The sequence below is a fragment of the Drosophila rhopaloa genome, unplaced genomic scaffold (genome assembly GCF_018152115.1).
Source record: "Drosophila rhopaloa isolate 14029-0021.01 unplaced genomic scaffold, ASM1815211v1 contig_163, whole genome shotgun sequence".
NCBI lineage: Eukaryota > Metazoa > Arthropoda > Insecta > Diptera > Drosophilidae > Drosophila > Drosophila rhopaloa.
In genome coordinates this window covers 14,329,243-14,355,089 of record NW_025335043.1, presented here as the reverse complement: position 1 = coordinate 14,355,089, position 25,847 = coordinate 14,329,243, and the positions used below count along the sequence as shown (strand labels likewise).

At 38.8% G+C, this 25,847-nt stretch overlaps 1 protein-coding gene and 1 long non-coding RNA gene across 16 annotated transcripts in view; one reads left to right on the top strand and one right to left on the bottom strand.

Annotated features, from left to right (window-relative positions):
* Nucleotides 1–1,441: 1,441 nt before the first annotated feature.
* The window catches only part of LOC108053052, a 52,025-nt gene continuing 27,619 nt past the window's right edge, over nt 1,442–25,847 (top strand). For 14 of the 15 annotated variants that reach the window (XM_044458169.1, XM_044458163.1, XM_044458175.1 and 11 more), the window contains exons 1-3: nt 1,442–1,694; nt 15,392–15,770; nt 21,165–22,684. In XM_044458169.1, coding sequence (XP_044314104.1) covers nt 21,172–22,684 — 1,513 coding nt within the window. In that variant the 5' untranslated portion in view covers nt 1,442–1,694; nt 15,392–15,770; nt 21,165–21,171. Of the gene's footprint in view, nt 1,695–15,391; nt 15,771–20,335; nt 20,534–21,164; nt 22,685–25,847 lie in introns of those variants that run through there. The other variant, XM_044458159.1, reaches the window with a different exon arrangement.
* Nucleotides 18,736–19,344, bottom strand: LOC108047495. The gene is made up of 2 exons (XR_001769438.2): nt 19,168–19,344; nt 18,736–19,105 (listed from the first exon to the last, which is right to left on the bottom strand). It is a non-coding gene; the product is annotated as an uncharacterized LOC108047495 (long non-coding RNA).

The following is a 25,847-nucleotide window of genomic DNA, read 5'->3' as shown; positions in this document are numbered from 1 at the left end:
TAGGTCGGATTTATTGGCCAAATGTAAAACCCATAGAAAATTCCAACTAACTTTACAAACACCAAAGTTATGGCATTTCCGATCAATCAGTTATATGGCAGCTATAGGATATAGTCGGCCGATCCCGGCCGTTCCGACATATATACTGCGTGCAAAGGAAAGAAGGGTGTGTGCAAAGTTTGAACTCGATAGCTTTAAAACTGAGAGACTAGTTTGCGTAGAAACAGACAGACGGACAGACAGACGGACAGACAGACGGACAGACAGACGGACAGACGGACAGACGGACAGACGGACAGACGGACAGACGGACATGGCTATATCAACTCAGGAGGTGATCCTGATCAAGAATATATATACTTTATAGGGTCGGAGATGTCTCCTTCACTGCGTTGCACACTTTTGACCAAAATTATAATACCCTCTGCAAGGGTATAAATATAACAAGAAAGGAAAGCTAACTTCGGGCGGAGCCGAAGTTGATATACCCTTGCATATTACTCTGTAAATTATATTCTTCAAAATTATTCATAAGATGCATTCTTAATACTCATAAAAAATCCCAACTTCCTAACTTTACAAACACCAAAGTTATGGCATTTTCAATCGTTCAGTTATATGGCAGCTATAGGATATAGTCGGCCGATCCTTATGAAATTTGATAGGTCGGATTGATTGTCCAAAAATAAAACCTATAGAAAATCTCAACTTCCTAACTTTACAAGCATCAAAGTTATGGCATTTCCGATCAATCAGTTATATGGCAGCTATAGGATATAGTCGTCCGATCCCTGCCGTTCCGACTTATATAATGCGTGCAAAGGAAAGAAGGATGTGTGCAAAGTTTCAATTCGATATCTTTAAAACTGAGAGACTAGTTCGCGTAGAAACAGACAGACGGAAAGACGGACATGCTTATATCAACTCAGGAGGTGATCCTGATCAAGAATATATATACTTTATAGGGTCGGAGATGTCTCCTTCACTGCGTTGCACACTTTTGACCAAAATTATAATACCCTCTGCAAGGGTATAATAAAAGTTTCCTTATTAATTTCACCAAGAGCGTTCGAGAAGTAAAATTTAAATAAATGTATGATTTTTTTTAATTTCCTTAATTTTTATTAAGCAAACATTTTTTACAGTGCTATGATCAAAGTGCATTTTGTATAGAGAAAATAGTGTGTAATAACTGGAGTGGAAACTAACAGAGTGTATAAGATCTGGAGTGAAATCGTTAACAGTGGAGTGTTAACATTGAGCAATACCTGGAGTGAAAAGTTAACAGTCTGGAAGAACGGAGTGAGATTCATTATAGTGATGGAAAAACCGATTGTGCCCGGCCAAACATCGATATCATCGATATTTTGAAAACATCGATGACAATGATGATGGCATCGATGTTTCTCCACCTCTAACACATATGTATGTATATAAATCAAAGGCAAAAACAAAATCCGAATCCGAACGAGTCGGACGCGTTTTCGTCGCGAGTTTTTCCGCTGCCAAATCGAACATAAACAATAAGTGTAAATTGCCGCGTACATTCAATTTCTATGAGATCAAGTCAAGTGAATTTTTTAATTTAACGAATCGCGTTGGTCGAGCTTTGCAAGAACCTCGGGTGTCACCGTGATTATTAAAAAAAGGATTTGTGTATACCGAAAAGGCTAAACAACTGGCTTTTTTTAAAGGTAAATCCCTGGAAAAGTGATAAAAAGAGTTTGCCAAATAGAGTGCCGGAAAAAGGTACAAAACACAGTGCAAACGCAAAAAAAGGACGCCGACTATGCGTATATGAGGTCCTTGTGTATGTGTGAAAAAATCCTGGTCAACGCCACTCCTTTTGCGCAAAGAAATTTAATAAAAAAAAAAAACGTAGAAGCTGTATATAGAGAGCTAAACGAAGCTGCGCCGGAGTTGAAAAATATGAAAATAAATAAGGGGTGTGGGTGTACCTCTTAAACCAGCGACTTATCAAATATTTTGACAGAAGATCCTCATTAATTTAAGCAGTTTTTGGTGCAAACACAACTGTAAAAATGAAATTGCATTTGGAGTAGCGGCATTTTTAAGGGTGTGTAAGTGAGTTCAAGTCCTGCCATCCTGCTCGCACCCTCTGCGCAGAATCAGGACAGTATCAAAAAAGCCCCGTAAAATGAACATTGCAATTGCAAAAATGCAAAAATACAAAAATACGAAAATTCGAAAATACATTTTGCCAACAGCTGGCGGAGTTTTAAACACCTGGCGAAAAAGCCAACATGAGACACCTTAAACAGTTAAATGGTTCTCCTTTTTATGGCTTTTAATAACTGGTTTTTGCAGAGCCTTTTCGTGTAGGTGCGAGTGAGCAGGAAGCATGCCCCAACCCAAAGAACCGTTGATCGCAAAATGCAACTGCGATCTGGTGAGAAACAGAGAGAGGGAGAGATGGGGTAAAAAAAAAACAAAACAAAAGCAAACGACTTTTGTTTTTCTTTTGTTGTCTTAGGTTCTGTTTGTGTGTGTGGGTCTCTGATAATTTTGCTATCGCTGTTTTTTGCCTTATTTATCGCATTTCTTCATTTTGCAATTCTCTTAGTGGCCGTAATTTATGCAAATATGCAGAAATCACAATTCTATTTGCACTATTTCCTCAATAAAAAATCGCTGGCGAAGCCAAGAATATTATATTGTTGTTAATTTCTGTTCTTTGTGGGTAAAATTTCACCCTCTTTTGTGCGTCGCGTGCTCCGCGCTTCTTATTCTCATTTGTTTATTTTTAGTTACGGAATTTCTGGTTACAAACCGTATTTAATTTCAACGACTTCCCTCTGTTTTGCTCCTTTTCCTCCTGCCCCTCTTTCTTTGCCTCCTTCTTCTTTTTCTTCTCCTCTTTGTCTTGCAGAAACAGTTGCGCTTCATGTCATTCCCCACACGGAAAGAAATCCTACGATATTTTAAGCTCAAAATATTTAAACTCCGTTTTTGTACTCCATATTAACGTTTCATGTCACTTCTTAACTAAATGACAAATTACTAAGAGATATTGTTTATAAGAAATAAACTTGATAAAATATAATACTTTAATTGTTAAAGGTTAATATATGATAAAAATTTGTTCCTGTGCACTGAAAAAGGAGAGCTGCAAAAGAAACAATAAGTGGGAGTTAGGGGAGAAAAAGAAAACAAGAAGGAGGGCCTGCCTTTGTTTTATGACTTCTGCGGATGTTTATTTTTAGTTGCATCGCTTAAATGTTTCAATTTTTATTTCCACCCAATCCATCGTCAATTTGTCGGCGACTTAAAAACTCATAAAACGAATCGTCATAAAACTTTCGCCTACGCTCGGCGCGATTTGCATAAACTTAATTAGTCAAATGCAGGCACAAAAGTTATTCAACAAATTATTCTTAATTAAAGAAACAGCCAAAGTTGTATAGCTCTTGACAGATTGAACATTCAAAAGCGTTAATTTTCATGCAAATCTGGGTATTATGCTAATCGCTTAAGCGTCCAAAATTTCGACTTTGCGCCTTGAATTTATAGTTTCAAATTTTCGGCATTTATGAACATTTTTGCAGCAGATAAAATGTATTTAAAAATGTATCTAGCTGTTCAACAAATTGTTCTTAACTAAATCCATCTACGGACCTATTTGCTTAAAAGCTATAATTTTCATGCAAATCTTAAATTTATGCAAATAGCTTTAAATGCCCAAAACCAAAACTTGGATTTATTATTTCAAATTGTCGCATTTTGTTTATGGAAAAATTGTTGGTGTACCAAATCCTAATCTGCCTTCGGTTAACTTTTAAAGTTATACATAAATATTTGAATCTATTCGTCAGATGTAATCGGGTAACTTTTTAAACGAATCTTCAAATGACCAAATTTAAGTGCCTTTGATTTATTGCTTCACATTTTTTATGCTATTTATATTACTTCTGAAACTTGTCCAAACAATTTTCGAAGAAATCTACATCGCAGATCTCTGCAAATTAAATTAATCAAATGCAGATACAACAGAAAAGTTATTCAACAGATTATTCTTAATTAAAAAAGCAACCAGAGGGTTTTTTTATGTAAATCTAAAATTTATGTTATTCACTATAGTTGTTTTACATTTTTCGCATTTATGGAAAACTTTTGCAATGCTGAGACAAGCAAAAAACTCAACTATTTCGAACGAAATCGAGATCACCGATCTCTCCAAGCTCTTGAGTGTTATTTTTTCCCCGTTTGTTTTTGTATGTTTTTTCGGTGGCCCACGCGCAGCTGGCAAAATCAAGTTTAGACCTTCCCCGTACCCCTTTGGCTATATATTCCCCCTGGCTTTATCTCTTGCGTCACTTGATTTGGCGCAAGTTTAGCACACGACTCTTTTTGGCTCCCATTTTTCGGCCCATATGATCTTGGATCTCTGGCATTTTCGTTTGAATTTTCAATGAAAACACATAGACATGAACGAAAATGGCAATAGCTATAGGTTTATATATCTGTAGTGATATTAACAGTTGCCGCAAAATGTCGCATTTGTTTATTCATAAGTATTTTTTTTGGGGCTGCCGTTTGGCTATCCACCATATAAGGCATCGAAATTGTGTGCGAGTTTGGGTCTTGGATTTTCGGTTGATCAATGATCATGATATGTTCATGGCTTGGGGCCATTTGGTTTTTATTGTCTGAAGAAAAGCGATATTAGCTAAGCCTAATGCGACCATTTGAGGTTTGGTTTTTATTTTATCTTTACAGGGTTCAGTGAACTTAGATTGCAGTTTATTTTGTCGGTCCAATTTGGCGGGCGAAATATTGCTTTGTGGGATTTATTTTCTAGGCTTTAACTATTTTAAAATAAAAATAAAATAGTTCAAAAAATCTTTAAAAATGATTAAACTTTGCTTGGTTGAATTGAGAACTACTCTCTAGATCTCTTAAATACTTAGAGAACTTTGTTGAAAATTTAAGTATTCAGGCTTGTAAAAGAAAATACAATTTTTTTAATGATTATGCCAGATTGCATTTGAGTAATTGATAGTTGGCCACAGCTGCAGTGGTCCAATAGCCCGAGAATCCCCCTATTCCCGCCCAAAATTCAACCCACTCCTCGGTAATGGCCATGCATCCACTTGCGGACCACTTTGTCCACTTGTTCGGACAGCAAACCGAAAAAAACCCTGTGGAACCACTTGAAATGTTTTTTTGTAACCCACGGCGAAACAAAACCGAAATACAAAACCCAAGAGGGGAAAAAACATGCGGCGGGCGAAGCTTTCAAATCACATAACATACATATAACACCAAAAATGGGTGGGTTGCCCCACTTGAGGCACTCCCCCTCCAGATGCCGCCTCCTTATCCTCCGATCGATATACATAATGAGCCTGCAGGCGATGTCGTTGGGCATTATTAACATACATTTGGTATGGACATCCCATCGAGTGTCTGTCTATCGAGGTTTTAACCCTCTTTACAACCCCTTGTATTGTATAACAAAAATTACTTAAGGTTTTGTATGAAAAACACTTAGAAATAGATGTGGTCTAAGTCTCCAGGCGATTGCTTTACAAAGTGTAATATACCATAGACTAGTAAATATTTTATATTTATTGTTGTAGGAAAATGCTGGTTTTAGAATTTTTTTTTTAAACTCATTTTTATAAGTAACCCATTGCTAACAAACTAGTTAGTTAGAACCAACAAAAACAAAAGCAAGTTTAGTTGGGATTTATGATGCAAAAAATAATAAATTTGAATGCAAAAATAATATTATCACATTAACTAGCAGTTTTCTAAATTAACAAGTTTTTAAACCAATTACAAAAACATTACTGTAACTTTCCTTCTTCGCCACGTTGTATCAGGCTTTAATTATGCAATTTAGCAACCTTCTGCGGTTGCAGTTGCAACTGACGCGAAATTGAATTGAATGAGCTTGGAAAAAGAGCTGAGATAAAGCTCCCAAGAATGAGATTCCAAAGTTGCATGACTGGTCCGGTCCCTGCACCTTAGTTAACAATGTAAATTGCACCATCTATCGCCACCTTCAAGGTTTATTCTCAGCCCTCCGCCAACCCACACCCTTTTCAAAAACACGCAAAGTAAAAACGAGATAATGCTGTTTATAACTTTATGGATTTACATTCCGTCCGTCCGACTGCCTAATTAATTGCCAGCTAATTTGGGACACCCCCCCTCCCCCACCACCTATTTATTCCTGCCGACCAAACCCTATTTCCAGTTGACCCCATTTTCCAGGACTTGACCACAAAAATTAGGCCCAATTTGGTAAATGAACCGTGTTAAAAATAAACATTTCCCCTGTCAATTTTCGCTGGCTTTTCTGGGCAACATTTATTGGCTTCATTTGCTTATGTGGGGATGGCATTAGAATGGGTTTGTTGGGGGAGTGGTTTCAGTCCGAGAGTTTTAGGGAGGTGTTTTTGTTTTATTGAATTTTGTTCCTTTGCTCTGGTGAGTTATTTATAAAACAAAAAAGTGATGGCCACAAAGTTCTTGACAATTTACCAGATAAGCGAGGCTGGCAGGGGAAATTGTTTGATGAACTGCAGGAAGTGGAAGAAGTGGAGGCGGGAGGAAAATTTAGAGAAAGCATTGCCTGCATAATGACAAAAGTTTTTGCAACCGCCGCCTCACTTTTCCTCCAGTTCGCATTGAAAACTGAAAAACCGCTGGGGAAGCTTTTTTCGCTTTGTTTTGGTTTTGTGTCTGCCTTTTCATTCAATTTCCTTGCAGTTACCGGTGTGTATACCTCCTTTTTCCCTTCCTTTCTATACTGTCCGTACACCACGAAAAAGTTGTTCTAAAATCTAGGATAATTTCCATTCGATTATTTATTTATTAAAACTAATTTTGGAAATTTTTTTTTTTGGTTGCGTTTTACTTGCTGGGTTTGCTAACAAATAGTTACTGATTAAGGGAAGTGCCTCTATCTGAAATCTATATATATTGTTGGAATTCCAAATTAATTAAAATTCTCATCTAGTAAGTCACAGCTGTAAACAAAAGCGTTAAGTCTTAATATACCATTTTTCCCTCAGTGCAAGCATCCTTTGGTGTTCAAGCTTTTTCGCCAGCTTGCATTTCTAAGGGTTGTTCCTTTGGCTTCCATTGCACAGCAGCCTGAGGAAAAGTACAGTAGTACCGGGACGGGGCAACCAAGAACCCTGGGAACTGCAAAAGGAGGCGGATAAACATAGAGGAGGAAGGAGGGAGGAGCAGACAGGGGGACAGACGGACAGCGACCCTGCCAAGTGTGAAGTGTCTACTTAAGGTTGAGTCAACTTTGATTCTGCCTTTCTTTCTTGGCTTTGTCTCCACCGTCCTTTAGCATTCGTAGTTGTCACGCCTGCTGCCCACAGACTGCAGTCCCGGTCTGCAGTCTCCAACTGCTCTTCATCCATCCCTGCACAGAAAGAAATTTTTATAAAATGCATGACTTTTTATTTATTAATCCTGAGATAATAACAAACATTCAAGTTTTCAAACTATTTTTATATTTTCCTCCAAAGAAGAAGGAGAATATGCCAATCACAAGTCAAAATATATATCAACTGAGAACTTCATAATAACAATCGTAATAATCGTAAAATCAGCTAACCAAATTTTTAGCGAATTTTTATTGATTTTTAGAATGGCTTTGGTGTAAGGGATTTCCGGGGCACCCAAGTGCCCTAAAATAATCTAGTTTTTTCCTGTGCAACTGCACGTTTCAGTTGCAACTTCAACTTCAGCATCAGCATGGCACTTTATCTTGACAGTGACAGGCAACGCGTGGCCATAAATCAATAATTTGCCCCAGGCAGAAGACACCCTACAACCTGGGATGTGACAGGAATCAAAAGATGAAAAGGATGAGGGGAGATCCTGTGGATCGAAGCTTATTTCCAGTCACTGCTGGGGGCTGAATGCAAATTGGAACATTTGGGATTGTCAGTCGAATGCAATTTGGATAACTAAAACGAGATTAATTCGAGGAGATTCATTTGATTGGAGGGATAACAATATAAACTGGGGATAATTTAATTGTATTTGGAAGGGGATTTTCGATTGATAGGATTAAAAAGTTTTGAAGAAAAATTATTGTATTTTAAAAGCAATTAATTATCAGCAATTATTTGAATAATAAGTGTTATTTAATTAAAAAAAGATATAAAATGATACCACGATATTTCGGATGCTTACTCTTTTTGTTTTGTAGCTTTTAATTTAAAGTTGAATTATTAAAAAATATTACTGAAAATGTGAACAATCCACATTTTAGAATTTAATTTTATTTAATTTGCATCCCCACTCTGCTCCCCCAAAAATGTGTTTAAATCAAGACCAAATCGTTTTAAAGTTCCTTGAACTTGTTTGCGCACCAGTGCAGTTGCTATTAAAAATGTATGTGGCCCCTCAGCAGTTATATGAGTGCTCTACATTCGAAATCGACCTTAATGAAAAGATGCGTACAAATATTATATATTATAGTGGCAGACATTCAATCAACACAATGTTTGCATTTCGGCGCAGGATCCAATTAAATGCAAACAAAGGCGAATGACAATTTTAATGGGCCCTCTCACTCGGATAAATTTGCATAAATCAAATTCAAAGGGAAGTTCAAATTTGACAAAAGACAAAAGCCCCTTTCATAAGTTCGAAAAACAATGCAATATGAAATATAAAAGCTGCGGCGTAGGCTGAAATAAAACGATGATGATGACAAAGTTCATGTGAAACTAATCAATGGATGGCAGATGAATTAGAACTTGATAAGGAATAGTGTCTCTGTGGCGCGAAGATAATAAGAGTATTATGCGAAAATTGGAATTTAATTGGTGTGAATCAGCTGATAAGCTGCGCAATCCAAGTTCAGTTCAGTTCTAGACATCGTGACTGTCACGAGGATTGCACAAGTCGGGCGAATGGAATCGCAGCTGGGCTACTCGCAAATTACCCACTTTGCGGGGGCTTAGAAATGCAGAATTTTCCCATTTTGCGTCTCAAATGTTTGACTGCACTTGACTCGAGTGGAAAAACATCAGACATGAGGGGGAAAATGTGAAAATTGTGGGTGACTGAGAAGTAGGGGAGTAGTTTTCCCCAGCCAACTTGGCAATTGCAACAGTTTTTGCCTTTTTGCACTCTAAGCGGATTTGTTGGATTTGCTTTCTATATATTCCCAGCCGTGTGTTTGTTTTGTTTGCTGGGGAGAATGAAAAAAAAAATATGGCAAAAAAAAAAAGCAAAATGCAATGCAAATAAAAGGAACATTTCCTCTCCATTTCCCCAGCCTTAAATATTATGAATTCTTCCCGGTGTGTGCAAAACCTTAAAAGTTCAAAGTCGCAAAATGCTGAACTTTGGATGGAGTGCTAAAATGGTTTCAGTGTGAAATGGAGATGTTTGAACTTGCAGACGAAAGCGATTACGAAAGGAGATTTGTGTAAATATTTGTTGGCCGTAGGAAATTGGGGTTACTGAATGGGTGGAAATTGTAATTCCATTTGTGGCATTGAAATGCTTTTTATTTTAAAGTCTTAAAGGCAGATGTTGGTGAGTCGCTTTCAAACAAATCAGCTGTGAACTGTGAGTAATTGTGATTATAGAAATGAAAAGTGTAACAATATCAAGTGTGGAATAAATTAATTTTCTTAAGTTTCATAACAATTTAAGTTTACAGAGATTTAAAGTGTTTTACATTTTTTTGTTATAATGAATATTACGTGTATTTAAAAGTAGAAGCCTAGTAATGTCGTTAGTCGTAGTGTCGTTTTCTGAAAACCATAGATAATCCATATTTTCTTGAATTAAAAAGAAAAGAGAACTAATTGTAACATAATTTCATTAGTTCTAAATTAATTCACACAGAAGTGAAAGGAAACCTAATATTACCATGGGGTATCATAATTCATACAGCCATATGCGCTTTTTCATTGAGCTCAATAATCCAAGCAATAAAAACGTTTACATTTCCCATTCTCATCATATCAGTAATGTAGTACGTACATTCATCTACAGCACCTGGTAAAGCGTAGTCGACACTTCCATTATCCAAATTAGACTTTCCGCATTGATGAAGAGCACTTAGTGTATACATTTTACCTCTAGATAGACACCCTCAACTATTTTTGCTATCTCAGATCACGTGCATTACACGACACTTGTAGGAAATTGCAAATGATCTTTGTCACATTTAACATGAAAAAGGCAGAAGTTGAGGTTGCAATAATTTTGTTTTTACTTTTTATTTAACTTTTGCTTTCTTAGGGCCCAGAGCGTTAAATTCCATTCGGCCACGCTTTAACTGGTTTTTGTATTTATTCATTATGTATTTTGTTACTTTTTCACTCTGTTGACATTGTCACGCTCTCACTTGCAAAAGAGGGAGTTCGACCCTCGGAACGATCTTAGTTTCGTCTTTCCACGGTTTATTTTACTTATTTATTTTCGTTTTCAGTCTTTCGCTTTCATCTGTCGACGGGTGAAAGGGGTTAAGAGCGAGGAGTTTGGCGACCAGATGTCTGCCACGCATTTGTTGTCATTTATCAAAAACGTCAGAGGAACGTTCGAGGAAAAAGGGGGAAACAGGTGTTCCTTGGCGACTTCAAAGTCAAGACCTTTGCTCATGGCCATGGCGTCTACTTTTTAATCACACTTTTTATAATGATTTTTTAAGTTATGGCATGAACTTTTTCCCTTAAAGTGGTTTTAATCGAGTTTGGCAATTATAAAAGCATTTCTTTTGGGAAGCTTTTAATTGTGCGGATTGCGGTTGTAATCTCTTTTTTTATTTTTAACAGGATTTTTCTTTAATGGCATTTATTTAGACATAATAAATTCTTACATAAATTCCGACACTTTTGTATTAATAATCCTTTGCTAATCCAAAATTCTTGTTTAACTGCTTTACACTTTTGTCCCTTTCTGTAAAAGCTTTTAATTTACATCAAGCGATTATGACACCCTTTTTGGGGTTTGTGGTTGAAATCCCTTTTGCGCCTTTTGGATTCTGCTTTTTCGGTCATTCTATCCCCAAGTTGATTCAATTTGCAGTTGACATTTCATTTCATTTGCTGTGTCAGATATTGACCGTTGTCAAGTTAAGGCTTAAAACACGAGTTCCGCTTGCCTGTGGTTTGGATTTTTTTCTAAAGAAAGCCCTGCCATCTACGGACATTGCCTTTTGCGTCTATATGGTTACATTTTGCTCTCTCTCTATCTGTCTAAAACTCTTTTGCACAGAGAAAAATAGATATCAGTTCCTGATGATTATTTGTATTTAAACTTATAACAGTATGGAACAGTGTAAATCATTCCTGATTTGACTTTTTCCCAGTGCACTTTTGCTCATCTCTCCTGTACAATTAAAAATTCTTTATGCACTTGCCTCGATTCGCACTCGCACTCTGGTGGAGATTGACTTGTCCCACCAACATCGTAGGCATGAGAAAATGTGTGCATCTCCGGGCATTTCATTTCTCGTCTGTCAGGTGGGTCAGTACTATATACGGCATATGGTAAATGGAGAAAAGGGGGCGGGGTCGGTCACGCAAGGCGGCAGTTAGAGGAAACCCTATTAATGTCAAGTTCATTGCCACAATCCATCACTTGGTGAGAAAGGGAGGAGAGCAGTGGATGGATATGGATGTGGATGTGGATGCACATTGCCGAGAGACGATTTATTATTATGGTCAATATTGTGCAAGCTGCAACATTTCATTAACTTGCCCCGGCTCCAATGGAAACTTGTTTACAGAGTTCCGTCTTTGTTGGCGGATTTGTCCAAGTTGGCCAGACTTGATATTGAATTGAATATTCGGGTTATCTGCTGATAAGAGCACGTGATTTTCGCCCCACCAATCAATAATTGTCGGCCAATAAAAAAGTATTTTGTATATATAATAATTTGTATCTTATCTGGGTGCCACGAGGCAAGTCAAATTCAATTTGACAGCCTCGAATGTGCAATTAAAATTGACATGCAACATGCACTCTTGTATATTTTTGCTTCACTCTTCGCAACTCACTTTTCAGACCTTGGAAAAGCAATTTTCCGCTGCGACAATAAATTATGAGCTAGTCGAGAGGAGGAGAAATGGAAAAACTAGGTGAGGGGGGAAAACAGGACTTGTGAAAGTTGTTAGAGGCCCTGTTTTATCACCGCCACTTTGCATGTTCATCTACTTTATGTATGGGTAACGCCCTGAAATGGTTTACCTTTTCTGTAGCTATTTTTATGGCAACATTTCTTACGGGATTTTCAATTACTTTAATGGCATTCGTACCGATTCCAATTGTAATTGCCAACTCTTTCCTTATTGCGATTATCTACCTGGCCGTAATTATTATCCCATGACGGGGGGAATCTGGTGGGGGATTTGGCAATTAAATCGCCGGCCCCGCCTCCATTTAATGTAACACTTACATGCTCCACTGCGCGGGTAATTTTCAACATTTTTGCTCCATTTATTTCGCATGCCAAACTTATTGCTATTATCATTTTTTCGCACTGCCATATAAGTATGTCTTGAAAACGTTATTGCAGCTGCTAAAAGCGGCTCATTGCGGGCTTAACTGTGAATTAGAAATACTTCTCCTGATTACCGTCAAGCTGCGATGATGGGGCATGCAATCTGATAATTCGGTTGATTATGAGGCGGAAAATATGAAGAATGTCTGGGAGAATTGGAAATTGAGAAGCACTTAAGAGATAAGTTATGGAACTTTTTTTGCTGTTGATAGTTGTTAGAAAAGAATGTAGAACTTAAGCTAGAGAATAGTTGTCAGAACTTTAAAATGCTTTTTAGTAAGGAATTATTTAAGAGTAGGGAGTTAGTCATTTTGAGATTGTCATTATTGCTTTACTTTATTTATGTCTAAAAAAACTTTATAATTAAAATAAAATAGGCACTTAAAAAGTCTATTAGTTAGCAGTGAAATACTGCCAAAAATGTAGTTAGATCCTGTAGCTTCAGAGTATTACCTCTTGTTCTCCTCCTGTCGATATGTAATGGCTTTTCTGCATGACTTTTACAGACTCTCTTTTTCCGCCCACTCTACTTAAAATCCAAATGTATTTTTTTAAACGACCTTTCAACAGACATCAAAAAACCACCCACCTGTCTTACTTCACTCACCATTTAACTCTTCGAAAACAAGAAAAAGAACGCTTCCAGCATTTTCCCACTGCCAGTCGCTTTTTATTGGTCTATTCGCAGTTCGGTGGACCAGACATCCCACCTAAACCTTGGCTCTTAATAAGGCAAGACAGCATCTGGGAATCGCAGACAGAACTTTTCTGGTCTGAAACCAATTTCTGGCATTACATGGCCTCTACGGCAAAGTCAAGCTGCTCATCGGTGTTTCAGTTTCCTCGAGCTAAGTTTTAGTTTTAGTTTGGGCAGCTGCTTCTGCTTTTGCACCGTAAAAGGTCATGAAAAAGTTGTTTACTTCTTCCTCTATAGCCAGCTTATGAGGCCATAAAAAGCCAATATAATGGGGAGTTCGAGGGAGGAAAAAGCCAACACCTAACCGGGTCCATAATAAAACTAAAAACATGACATGGAGGCAACTTCAATGTAATGTAATTTACACGAGAAACTTTAAACGAACAAAACAGCAAACGCTTTTGTTAATTTTGTTTAAAGCATGTATTGTAAAAGTTACTGTGGAAATCTTGATCAAATCATTTCTAGCGGCCTTGATACGAAGAGCTCTCCAAAAAAACCGAGGCAAAACAACCTCTTAACGCATTTTTTTGATTGAAAGTTATGACATCTAATAATTATAATCAGAGCCATGAGTTGTTTTCGCTGTTGCTGACATGATTTATACGCATCTCGAAACCAAACTTGATAATCACATATGGCCCGAGCCGACATCAAACCGTTATGAGCCGACGCAACCGCAAGATCTCTTTTCCTCATCCAATCTCGAAGCCAATAAACCCGGCCAGCTAATGATATGGCTTTTTGGCCGAGGAGAAATCTGATTGATTGTAATTAAAGACCCCGCAAGATGGCAGATTCTAATGACAATTTATTGGCACTTTCAGCAATTTCTGAAATTGCATACTGTGGATGTTGGCAATGGGTAGAAAAAGGAGGTAACTTGGTCAGAACGACCTTGTTCTGTGTTCTACAATACAGTTTAGATCATGAGAAGAAGAAATGTCAGCAGAAAAGGCCTTGAAATTATTCATAATTGTAATTTAATACAGATAATAACAATCATAAATTAAATGGGGCTGTCAATTTGTGGAATTTTAGTGTTGTATTCTGCCCCATGACTTTCACTTTCGATTAACCACTCGTTTACTATCTATATCTATTACCCAATTGAGCTTTTCAGGCCACTATCTATTAACTCCCACAACTTCATGACCTGCCCCAAGCCAACTCACTTAAAGTGAATCCGAATTCAAATTAATTTCTTCATTTTGCTAACCATTTGATTACACCCACCACGATTTTCTCACGCACTGTAGACGAGTGAAATTGTTGAACAACAATAAATTAGACAATTACAATGCGCTGAGTGATTTCCAGTTTCAGCTGTAGGCGTCGCAGAAGGCAGACGAAATTTATGAGTTTACCTTGGGAACAAAGGCCCGAAAATAGACAAATCGGGGAGTTTGTAGGGGGCAAATTAAGGCGACACTTTGATTATACCCCCAAAAGCTAATAACATTGTTATTGTTGACTGATGTCTGACGATTCCAGCTACTGGAAACGCTGTCTGTTTATCAATTGGCCGAACTTTCTCTCCGGTTTTTTGGTTTCAGTCGATTGGGCCCGACTTAAACTCTTCTTTTTTTTGCCCCTCTCGAGTTGCTGCAGCTCCAAATGAAACTAATTGCTTCCGTTTGCAACATTTCACCTTCAATTTTCCGGCGAGAAACCCTAAGGCAAACCCCTCGAAAAGAGAGCCCAAACTAATTTCGTATGCCTCGGAGGGCCACCTTAAAAATGTGGCAATTCTATTTGGTTTCGTTGAATGGCTTTCGGCTGTTTTTTTGGTTCATTGAACTTGCAATTACACAGAGAAAAATGCGAACGATTTATGTAACGAGAAGAAAATATAAAAAAGATTAAATCAGGCCCCTACAAAAATTTGTTTTTGATATAGTTTATTTAATAGGGATAGTAATTTACTTACTTTACTTAATTCCTTAGATTTCAATAAAATAAATAATATCTAGGTACCTAAGTTAAATACCTTTAAAATTCCTAAGTCTAAAGTCTTGTATATACAAATTTTTATTTGCAATCTTTAATTTGTAAAGTTAATTACCTCTAATAGTAATTGTTTTCCGTGTACCATTTAAGTTTAAATTTCTGTTAACTGCATTTTCGCTCTCCTAACTTTTGTTTGTGTTTGTTTCTTGGATTGTTTTTTGCAGAAATTTGCATTTTCATCTTGCGCAAAAGGCAAACACACAAAAAATGCTGACACCGATGAGGCCAGCGGTGGGTTGATTGGCTGACAACCACGACGTCCACATCCACAAACAAGAAAAAACGACCAGACACGCTCCAGTGCCATCGAGTGGGAGGAGCGGCGGAGAGGAAGGAGCAGCATCACCTGGCTCGACTTGAATACGAAAAAAGCTGAAGAAAAAACTAAAAAACACACTACAAACACCCCGACACAATGACAAATGTTTGGAGCGGAGCCAGGCTTTAGGTGTTGAGCAGGTTTAATCAAACAACAAAGGAAAAGCCGAGGAAGCCAACGAGGAGGAAGGACACCGCGCAGCACCTGAATTGGACAAGAGAAAGGTGAGTCCAGTTTGACTATCATAGGGCAATAAATCCAAGAGCTGAGCGGGTTTAATTCGAGATAACCTGAACTGTGGAATGCCAATAAATTTCAATTACACTTTTAAATTTCAAATACTTAACTGCTTGGAAACTTTAGCGGAAATATATTATGCCAGCCATTTAATTATCCTTTTAAGTGCTTAACTTAAAACGGACTCTTAAAATATATATTACAACACACATTATCTGGTCAATCCACTTCCAAAACTTTTATATTTAAGTATGAATATTTATATTCATAAATGTTTGAATTAGAAAATGTAGTAAAAGGGAAGTTTTTTAATGAAATGTTTTTTTTCCTGTTTGTCCTCGAAGGTGTATTTAATGCATGCCCAACTTATAGCTGATAAAGCATAATCCTTTCTGCCTAGTCATATGTTTGGCCATTGGAACATTTGTTCTATACGCCTAGGCAAGACCTCTCCCAAAGCAGCCACAAATGTTTTTTTAGCAGCCAATCTCCCAAATAGGCCATAAAAAACTCGCTCACACATACACACGTGGCGAATCCTTAGCCAAGTTTGTGGATCCCTGGGCTCCTTTATTATGCGCACATGAGTCTCATTCGGGGAAAACGCGAGGACATCGGCGCCAGGGTTTGCGGTCTAGTTTATTTGACTTCACTCGAGGGGAGTAGCCAGAGTTTTTAAAAAATATGAAATATATATAAGAGAAATTAAAGACAAAGAATTGTACAATCCTTAGAAATCGTATAAAGATAGGAAGAACAAATTCAAATTTTATGAATGGAACAGATTTTAAAATTTTGCTCTGTGCAAAATGGGAAATCGAGTTGGTTGCCACCTGGCGTAGGAAATATGCAAATACGGCACCAGCATCCTCGGAGTTTAAAAATAGTTGCCCGCCATGCCGGCGACACTCCAGTTCCAGGCCACTGACTCACTCGCAGTCATTTGTCAGGCTTATAAAAGTCAATCGCTTCGATTATGCAAATGGATCCCGAGCGATGTGTGAGGCTCTAAACACTTTGATGCGATGAGGACGTATCTCAATTGGTTCTGGTCTGGGATCTTTTGAGTGTGCTGCTGCGGTTGCAGTTGCTGCTGCGGTTATTCAATTCAGCAGGGCGCATCCTTTGAAGACCCGTTCGATGGGGTCTGCATCACTTTTTTCCCGTACGTAGGCCCAATCCAGTTCGGATTCGGAGTCGGACACGGAATTTCAGAGTGGCAGAGTGGGATCGAGTGGAAACCCACTCTTGGGGGCCAGCGCGTGCAGACTTTGCCAACTTGTTTTCCCACCGCTTAATTGGCATAATTTGTCTAACAAGACCAACGAACCACAGACACACAACATCGAGAACAACGACAACTCGTTTCGTATTCATCGCCGCTGCTGCGGTAACCACCGTATCAAAACATCTTGAATTGTTGTGTTCTCGTTTAATAAGTGAATGTTGTTGGCTGTGTTTTGTGTTCCTTGCTTAGTGTTGTTACTAGCCAGGCCTACGCGGAAAATTGTCTCTTGGTCTACAAGTCTGTAAGTGTGTGAGTCTGTTTGCCAGACAGTTGTCACGACCGGCGAAGGTTGGGCTTGAAATCGCAATGAAAAGAAATATAACTTGTAAAATATAGACAAGATAGAGAATAATACTAAGAACTACTGCGACTCTGTATGGAGTGGCGTCCAAGGTTGGGCTTTAAATTAATGAAGTATGTATGAAATGTTGTCAAGGGAGTTCTGAAAAAACATGAATGAATGAATCTTTTTTCCCATTGCAAAACACATGTCAAAGGAAGTTGTCTTTTGGATAACACAACATTTTGTGGCTCTTTGATTTTTTAATAAAGAAACTAAGACATCAAATATACCTCTTTCAGTATAACTATTTTTTTAAAAAAAACATAAAGACAGCATATCCTTCTATTGTTATTATTACAATGTTTCAACTTTAAACCACCCGTGTTAAAAAGGGGTTGCCTTCAAATTAACCCCGATTTCATTGTTCACTGCATCTGCGTTGGTTCCCAAGTTCATCATCATTACTGTTGTTCCGATTCCTATATCCATATCATATTAAGAAATCATTTTCCTGGCGCCAAGTTTTTATTTCATGGGAATTGGTGGGCCTCCCTGTGGGGGACCTTATGGCATGGTGTGGTGTAGTATAGTACTTTCCGCAGATCCGGGCGCGTAGGTAGGTGGCTTCACTAATTGCAACCAATCTTTTGTGCCCGCCACTCCACTCCACTCCTCCCCTTCCACTCCTCTTTTCCCCCCGGTGTGCCATTGCCATTTACAATGGGGCCATCATTTCATTGTTGACATTGTTTTCTTGTTCACGCTCAAGAGACTGAATGTTGACGCAATTATAACACATGGCGTCGTCGTTGGCTACCTGCTGCTCACCTGGCCTCCTGTTTGAGCCCCCCTCTCCCTTCTCCCCGCCCCCCATTCTCATCTCTCACCTGGATCACGTGTTTGAGCTAACGAGTGCAATTTAACATTTTGCCCAGTGCAATTAACATTTATGCAAAAATTAGAGAGACACAGGCGGGGGTAAACTAGTTTTTTGTCATTTGCAAGGCGCAAATTATGATCGTTATCATTATGATCGGGGGCATTTAGCGCTGATTATAGTTTTTAATGGGGTGTCTTAATCCATATTTATGCTAATGATAATGGTGACAGTTATGCTAAAAAACGAGGAGCGTTAGGGTGGATTCTGTGTGCTGTGATAATGGAAATTGCATGGAAACTGTTATGGATATTACAAATTGGGTAGATTTCAGAATTCAAAAATATAATTTTAATTTATAGTGATAGTGATTAATAGTTTGGAAAGATTGTGCTAGCAATGATTGGTACAATAATTTAAATACCAATAAATATTAAATAAACATGAACCTATGATACGTATTAAATTAAAAAATAATAAATAACTTGAACCAATTAAATCAAGTTACAGAGAACTAATACCCGATTTTATCATTTGATATTTCGATACAAAACTTACAACAAATTCGATTACATAAACATAATTCCATAATAAATAATATATTTATTGTATGTGCTGAATCTCATTTTGCATACATCCTTGAAAGCACTCAATGGGGGATCTTGCCATGAACTTTTTGATTAAATTCTGAAGCCAAAGATAAATAAATAAATAGATAAATAGTTGGCTGCCAAGCAGGCAACCAATAGCTGCATGGATTGTGCACTTGAGCAGCTCTGTGGTCGTGTCCATGTCGATGTCCTTTCACGTCCTTGCTCTCAGTCCATTTTCTGCGGCATTAATTTGTAATGGGGGTTGGACGGATGGACGAGAGCTGTCATTAAATCAATATCAGCTCGGCAGCCAAATAAATCGGTGAGCTCTTTAAACATTTACCAGCGGTAATATGCACCGAATGCATGTCTGATTTTCCCTTGGGAAGGAGCTACGCGGCGGATACGTAATATTTTAAGTGAAGCTTATACGGTTTTACTCATCCGCCATGTGGTACCCGTACTTTTCAATAATAACAGCAACTAGATCACAGGCTAAATTTATCCCGCTTTAATCTTTATCTCCAAACGCCTATCTAATTCACGGTCACATGCATTGTGCATTTCGATTAGATTAGATAAGTTTTCCCATCCGTCGCCATTGTCTCGTGTTTGGGCTCTGACTTTTGTCTCGCATCTATTTACAAGACAAGACCCCCGGAGATGATAGTACAGCCGACTGTTCAGATCCGACCTTTGTCTCGATTTGCCCACCTCCTAATTGTGTGGACATGGGTGTGAGTTCTCTATCTGGCCATTTGTTTACCTCCTCGTTTGTGTTTGTTCTTTTCTAGTTAGGCTCTTATTATTATTGACTTTGCGATAAGTTTTGACTGTCTGCCTAGTTTTAGATAGTCTGTGTGGCACAAACTGCGCTTTTTCGCCTCCCACTATGACACATGGAAAATATGTATTATATACCCAGTTAAAGAGGTTATGATTATAAAGAAGGTTGTTTTGGTTTGGTGTGTAATGAGGGTGGGTTATTTTCGTCTGGGTGGGGTAATGTTTATGGAATGGGATTATCTTACAGGCTTAGGAAATAGATGAGATTAGCAGTTTTAAAATTCTAAGAAAATTGTATATTACAGCTACTTCTGTTGTAACTTTTTATACCCTGCTATCTAATAAAAAGTCACTAATTAATTTATGTGCCAATTTGGTATATGATTCTTGAATTTTTCCCTGCATTATCTATATAAAATTGAATAATTCCGAAAACGGAATATTTTTTATAGCCGGTAGGGCGATGTGTGGAACCAACCTAGCCCAACTCGTAAATCAATACCTCCCGAGAGCCGATAACGGTAACCATTACCCTATCAGCTATATAGCTTTCAATGTCGCACCGACATTCCCAACTCACGGCTCTCCGGGTCTCTCGGTGCCTCTCGTCGTCTTTATTCTCCGATTCTCGGGGCGAAGAAAGGCCTTTTGGTCGCCTACCATATGGCAATGCCTTCTCTTTCTCACCAAATAAATGTGTTCACTTTTTCGAAGACTTTCACACATCCAACAACACACCGGAGAAGGGAGAGAAGGGTCCGAATATTTTGAGGGGGCCCATCAATGGAGCCTTAATTGTGTTTTTGATGTGAAGAAAATAACAAACAAACGCATAACAAAGGAAAATCATAAAAATCAGCAGAAAGTAAAGGTGAAAATCGTTGCGAAAGTCAGTCAAATCGATGAGCAAGAAAATGGCAAAGGTAACACTGCAATAAACGTAAAAGTTCCCCATCGATTTTATCAGTTTGGTCATTAGGGTGCGGTTAGTGGAATATTTTATCGTAGATAACCGATATTTTAATATATACGACTTCCGATTATAAAGGAAAAACAACACAATTCGCACAAAGTATTGTATAAAGTTAATGAGATAGTTTGTCTAAATTGTTTCGTTATTTATGTTGCTGATACTTTAAGCTGAGGGAACTAAGTGTATTTTTTTTTTCGATATGAAATACACCGTTTCAGTGGGTAATATAAAAAAAGCACAATGCTTATTATTATTTTAAAATATCAGACACTTTAATATAATAACTCTTAAAAACATCGTTGATTTCAAATATATAATACATTTTTCATGACAGGGAATACAATTTGGAATTAGTTTTTTTAGAGGGATAAAATTAAATTTCCATTGGGCAATGGTTTTCCGGAGTAAACTTTCTAATGGAATTTAGTTTAATAATAAAACAATTTAGAAAGCAAATCAATAAAATTTATTTCTTTAGCTACAAATAAAACCATTTAAATTCGATTTATTTATATTTACCTATATATAACTAAAATAAACTGAACATGCTCTAATGTATTTTACTTCTATTTCATTTTCAGTTCCACAATGGAGAAACCGATGCACCATGCCCCTGCTCCGGCTGCCGTGGGTAAGGTCAGCCAGATTGCCAACATCTTCCAGCGCAAACCCATTGAGATCCAGCCGGTGGAGCAGCTGAGTGCTGTGGCCGCCGCCCACGCCGCTGCCGCTGCCGCCGCGGCCGCTGCCCACCACGCCCACGTCCAAGGAGCTCCTGCAGGACGGACGGAATCCCACTCGGCCAGATTTAATAACGCCCGGGCTCTGTTCGAGAAGTTGGGCGTGGAGTCCAACTCGAACGTGAGTTCCCGACTGTTGAGAAGTGGTTCCCGCGAGGACAACCTGTGCGACGGTTCGGATCGGTCGTCATCACGCTCCTCGGATCGCTCACAATCGCCGCCCAAGCGGAGGACTCCCTTTCCCTCCGGAGTTTCACTCGTTCACAATAATAACAATGCCGCCACAGTGGCTCAGAATGGAGTTATTCCGCCCGAACAGCGCTTGAGTAATAGTAAATTTATTGTGGAACCATCTGCGCCAGTTGTTCCAACTTCTGTGGTCAAGTATCCCCAGCACAATATATCCCGCTTGAAATCGGAGGAAGTGTCACCCATTCCACCACCAGCCAGTGGATCAGTGAGTGCTCTATTTGCCAGTTCAGGTGGCGATAAGCCGGAGAAACCGGAACGCAAGTTCAACTCGCGGGAGCTGATCGAGAAGCAGAAGAAGTGGACATCCCATTTTACCAAGACCAAAACCACCAGGACGCACAGTGATCTGAATCGTTGCGATATCATACGTACAGTACCCGGAACTGGGCTGATTATGGATAGTGAGAAGGTGGCCAAACCGGCGATGGAACCGCCACAACCTCCACCAAATGCCAGTCCCAATCCGCCGATGAGAATGCAGGCTCCGCCGGAGATTAAGCCAAGGAGCGGGAAGATTGGCAGTCCAGTCAAATCGCCGCCATTGCCGCCCATTCCGGCGGTCAAGCCAAAGAATGTGAGTCCGGTGAAGTTCAATCCGGACAGGCTGCGCCAATCGCCCACTAAGACAGCGGATAATTCCCCACCTCCGCCACCTGCCAAATCGGCAGCTGTGCTCCAGAGATCCTTGATGCAGGAGCAACAGCAGGAGCTGCTGAGGAATGCCGGCGATCAGGGAGTAGCACCCATTCCGCCGGAGAAGCCACGCAAAAAGTCGGTAGATCTCATCGAGGATACTCAGCCCTTGACCAACTGCTCCACGCCCTCATCCTGCGCCTCGCCCACCAGCTCGTACATTATGCAGCCGGCCAAGAGAGGATCTCTGGATGGAGGAGGCGGAAATGGACAGTATCCTGGCAACGGGCTCAGCGGCAGCACCAATTCCGCAACCTCGGGCTCGCCGGTGGCCAGTGCCTCCTCAGGACCTTCGTCTCCAGTTCACACAGAGGATGAGAAGCAGGAGAACGAGTCCACGGAGAAGTCGGAGATGGAGTACTATCACAGCAGCAACTACAACAGTGTTCCCAGAAGGCGACGCAGCGAAAATGAAGGTGAGTTTTTGAAGAGGTTTTAAAACCTAGTTCATATTTTAAATAAGGGAATAGGTTATCTTAAAATGTATGTATTAATCTGCAAAAGGTAGAATGATATATATCAGCTGTTTTTATTTATATTCAAATAATACATTCTTAGGGGAAGTACTAAAAAAAACCAAACGGAAACTTCACTGATAAAGCTGTCAAGGTGACAAACTGCCAAATTTTAATAATTCATCATTTAGCTGATAATACTTAGATAATATATGTACATTTTTATGGCTTGGTAAAAATAGGCCTTCTTATTATTAAACTGCTTTCGGAACAGCTAAACAAAATTAATCCAGAGTGGGTCTAATTTCCAAGTTGCTCCACTTTGATGTGGGATTTACCTTCCTTTCTAGACATAATTGATAGCCTTTGGAATCAGGAACCAGAAGCAACTCGTCTCAGGGCATTCTCGAACTTCCTCCATTTGGAAGTTTTGAACTTTGCTGGCTCAAGAGTTCAAACACCTTCCAGACATGCTTCTATTTTCGTTGTGTGTGTGCGCTTGTGCCGAGCTGCCAGGTCGACTTTATTGTACAGTGGCCTCCTGTTGTCCTCCACTGGCCCCCAGGTCCCCTGCACCTCATCCACTACGCTCCCAGCCCATCCAGCCCATCCAGCTCATCCCCAGCCATTCCATTTCATTGCATCCCACATTCATTACAAGTTTTTCTAAGCGGTGTACAAATCGTGACTTGTGCACCGCCCCAACTCCTCCGCCCTTCCACCAACGAAAACCCTTTCCTTTCCTCTTGAAAATCCACTCTGTTGCTGTTTGTACACTGGGAGAAAATTTACCAAAAATTTATAAATTTAAACAAGGCTTAGAATCCCAGCTATCTCGATTTTTGCACTTACGTTATAAATCCATTAACCCATAATAACAATAAGAAATGGATGTTATTGATTTATTATTTTGTTCGTTATAAACAATTTAAAACATTTTATTTCAAAGAATACATTTATGTGACATAGAGGTGAAAATTTAACTTAAAATTATGTTGAGGAATGTTTTTAGCAAAATGTACACGTTTTTTAATGTGTAGAAATAGTTTAAACAAATTTTTTTAAATTCTTTAATAGATGCTCTACATAAAGTAAATGTTATATTAAGTTTATTTAAAAAATGTATGAAAATTGTTTTTTTTATATTGTTTTTTTTTATTAAGTCTTTAAAATGCTATAATTTTATTTTCTGTGTGTGCTCTGGAGGCAAATTCCAATATGGGTCAAACACAGCAGGCATATCAAATGCAGCCCCCAACGACAACGGCTCGACAACATTCCAAGCGCTGCTCCCCTCCTCCTCCCCCCCATCCCTGCTGCACTTCATCCTCCTCCTCGAGTGCAATGCTCACAATCTGTCGTCGCCCATCTTCATGGTCCGAGGCTCGACGGCGTTTTGCGGATTTTGTTGGGATTCCCGATTCCCGGCTCTCTTCTAGCGACTTCACCACACATAAAATTGTATTAATGCCAGATTAAGAATTCAATGATGCGTGGCACTTCTGCCTCCATTCGCGAGTCGCCTTCACTCCGGTCTTGTGGCTGCTTTCCTTGCCGATCTCATCCAGCTGCTGATTACAAAATTGGAATTTGCACGCCGCACTTCCGCCAGCAGCCTCAGTTCTCAGTTCTCAATCTCGGTTGGAGTCTCAGGCGGCGTCCCATAGATACCATACTTCGATGCCCTGTCGAAGGGTATTATGATTTCCAATTCAGATTGCAGGATGGTAGGGGAAATGTCTTTAGACCTATGGACATCCTTAAACCTCCTGCCTTTTAAATAAAAATTATAAAATATCTTAAATAGGAAAGTCCCTTCTCAACATTTTATCAATATTGTTGTGTGTTAAAGAATTTAATATAGTTATTTCTATTATCATTTCTTTGGTTTATATTTTAGTTTTTCAAAGTATAACGAAAACAAAAACATTAAATTTTATAATGCATAAAGATAACTAGACATGTCGGTTTTGTAATTGTTCTTCTGTGTGTGGTGGACATAAAAATAGATAAATTTATTGTTGAGGATAATTAAATCACTCCTGGCAGCTTGCCCAATATATAGCTGGCAAATTTAAATATCACGTTTGCTAATACAGCTAATTACCTGCAACTTGCCACTTGAAAATGTAAAATATGGCAAGCAGATTTAAAATAATGATAGTCTACGTTTTTTTGCTGTGTATAGGGTATATCATAATTCGAATTGTCGAAGTCCGCATTCCTTTCTTGTTGTTTCTAGTGTCTGCTCGACTCCTCGAGTTGTAGCTTCTGCCGATGATTGCTTATCTGGCGATGCGAACTGGGGTCTGGAACTCTTTTTAATTCATAAATGGTAGTGTTGTGTCCATTAAGGGGGCGTGGCTTACCTTGATTTATTGATTTCAATGCTCTCGATGGGGCGGCGATGGGGAAGTGGAGGGCGAAATGGAATTAAGTGGATTGGATTATGTGCTCAAGTTGGGGTAGGTTCTGTCTGCAATTGCGTTAAAAGAAGTCCTAGTGAAAGAGTGTCTGAACATTTTTGCCTATTTCCCCATGTTTCTCTATTTATGTGCCTTTTTTCTAGCCCCAACACAATTTTTTACCGCATTTTCTTGTTGAATCGCTGACACAGCACCCGTCATATGCTTAGCGCCATTTACATGGTAATGTACATGTGCAGACCCTCACGGGTCCACTTCCGTTTATAAACATTATTTGTGAAGTACAGTGATTGCTCAATATTATAGGTTATTTTTCTTTTTTTACATATCAAATAAAATTTTATTTTACTAAAATAACTTTTATAGGTACTTGTATAGAAATTTCGAATACAATTTTATAATTGTGCCTGGTGTTAAAAAGGCCTGAATTTATTAAAGATTTTAAAGTTATAGTTTAGAAGGGGATCATGTACTTACATATGGCTATATACCACAATAGACTGTCAGACTCGGGACATAACGAGAACAAATGAATGGGGCATGGACTCATTGGGGGTAAAAGGCGGGTTGGGATGGGAAACGAAATAAAGAGAAGAAATAGCAACATAAAGTCGAAAAGAAGGCCTAGGCTTCGGTGCTGCATGGCCCATTTTGAATGGCTTGTGCCCGCCTGTCACATTCAAGAGTTTATAAATAAC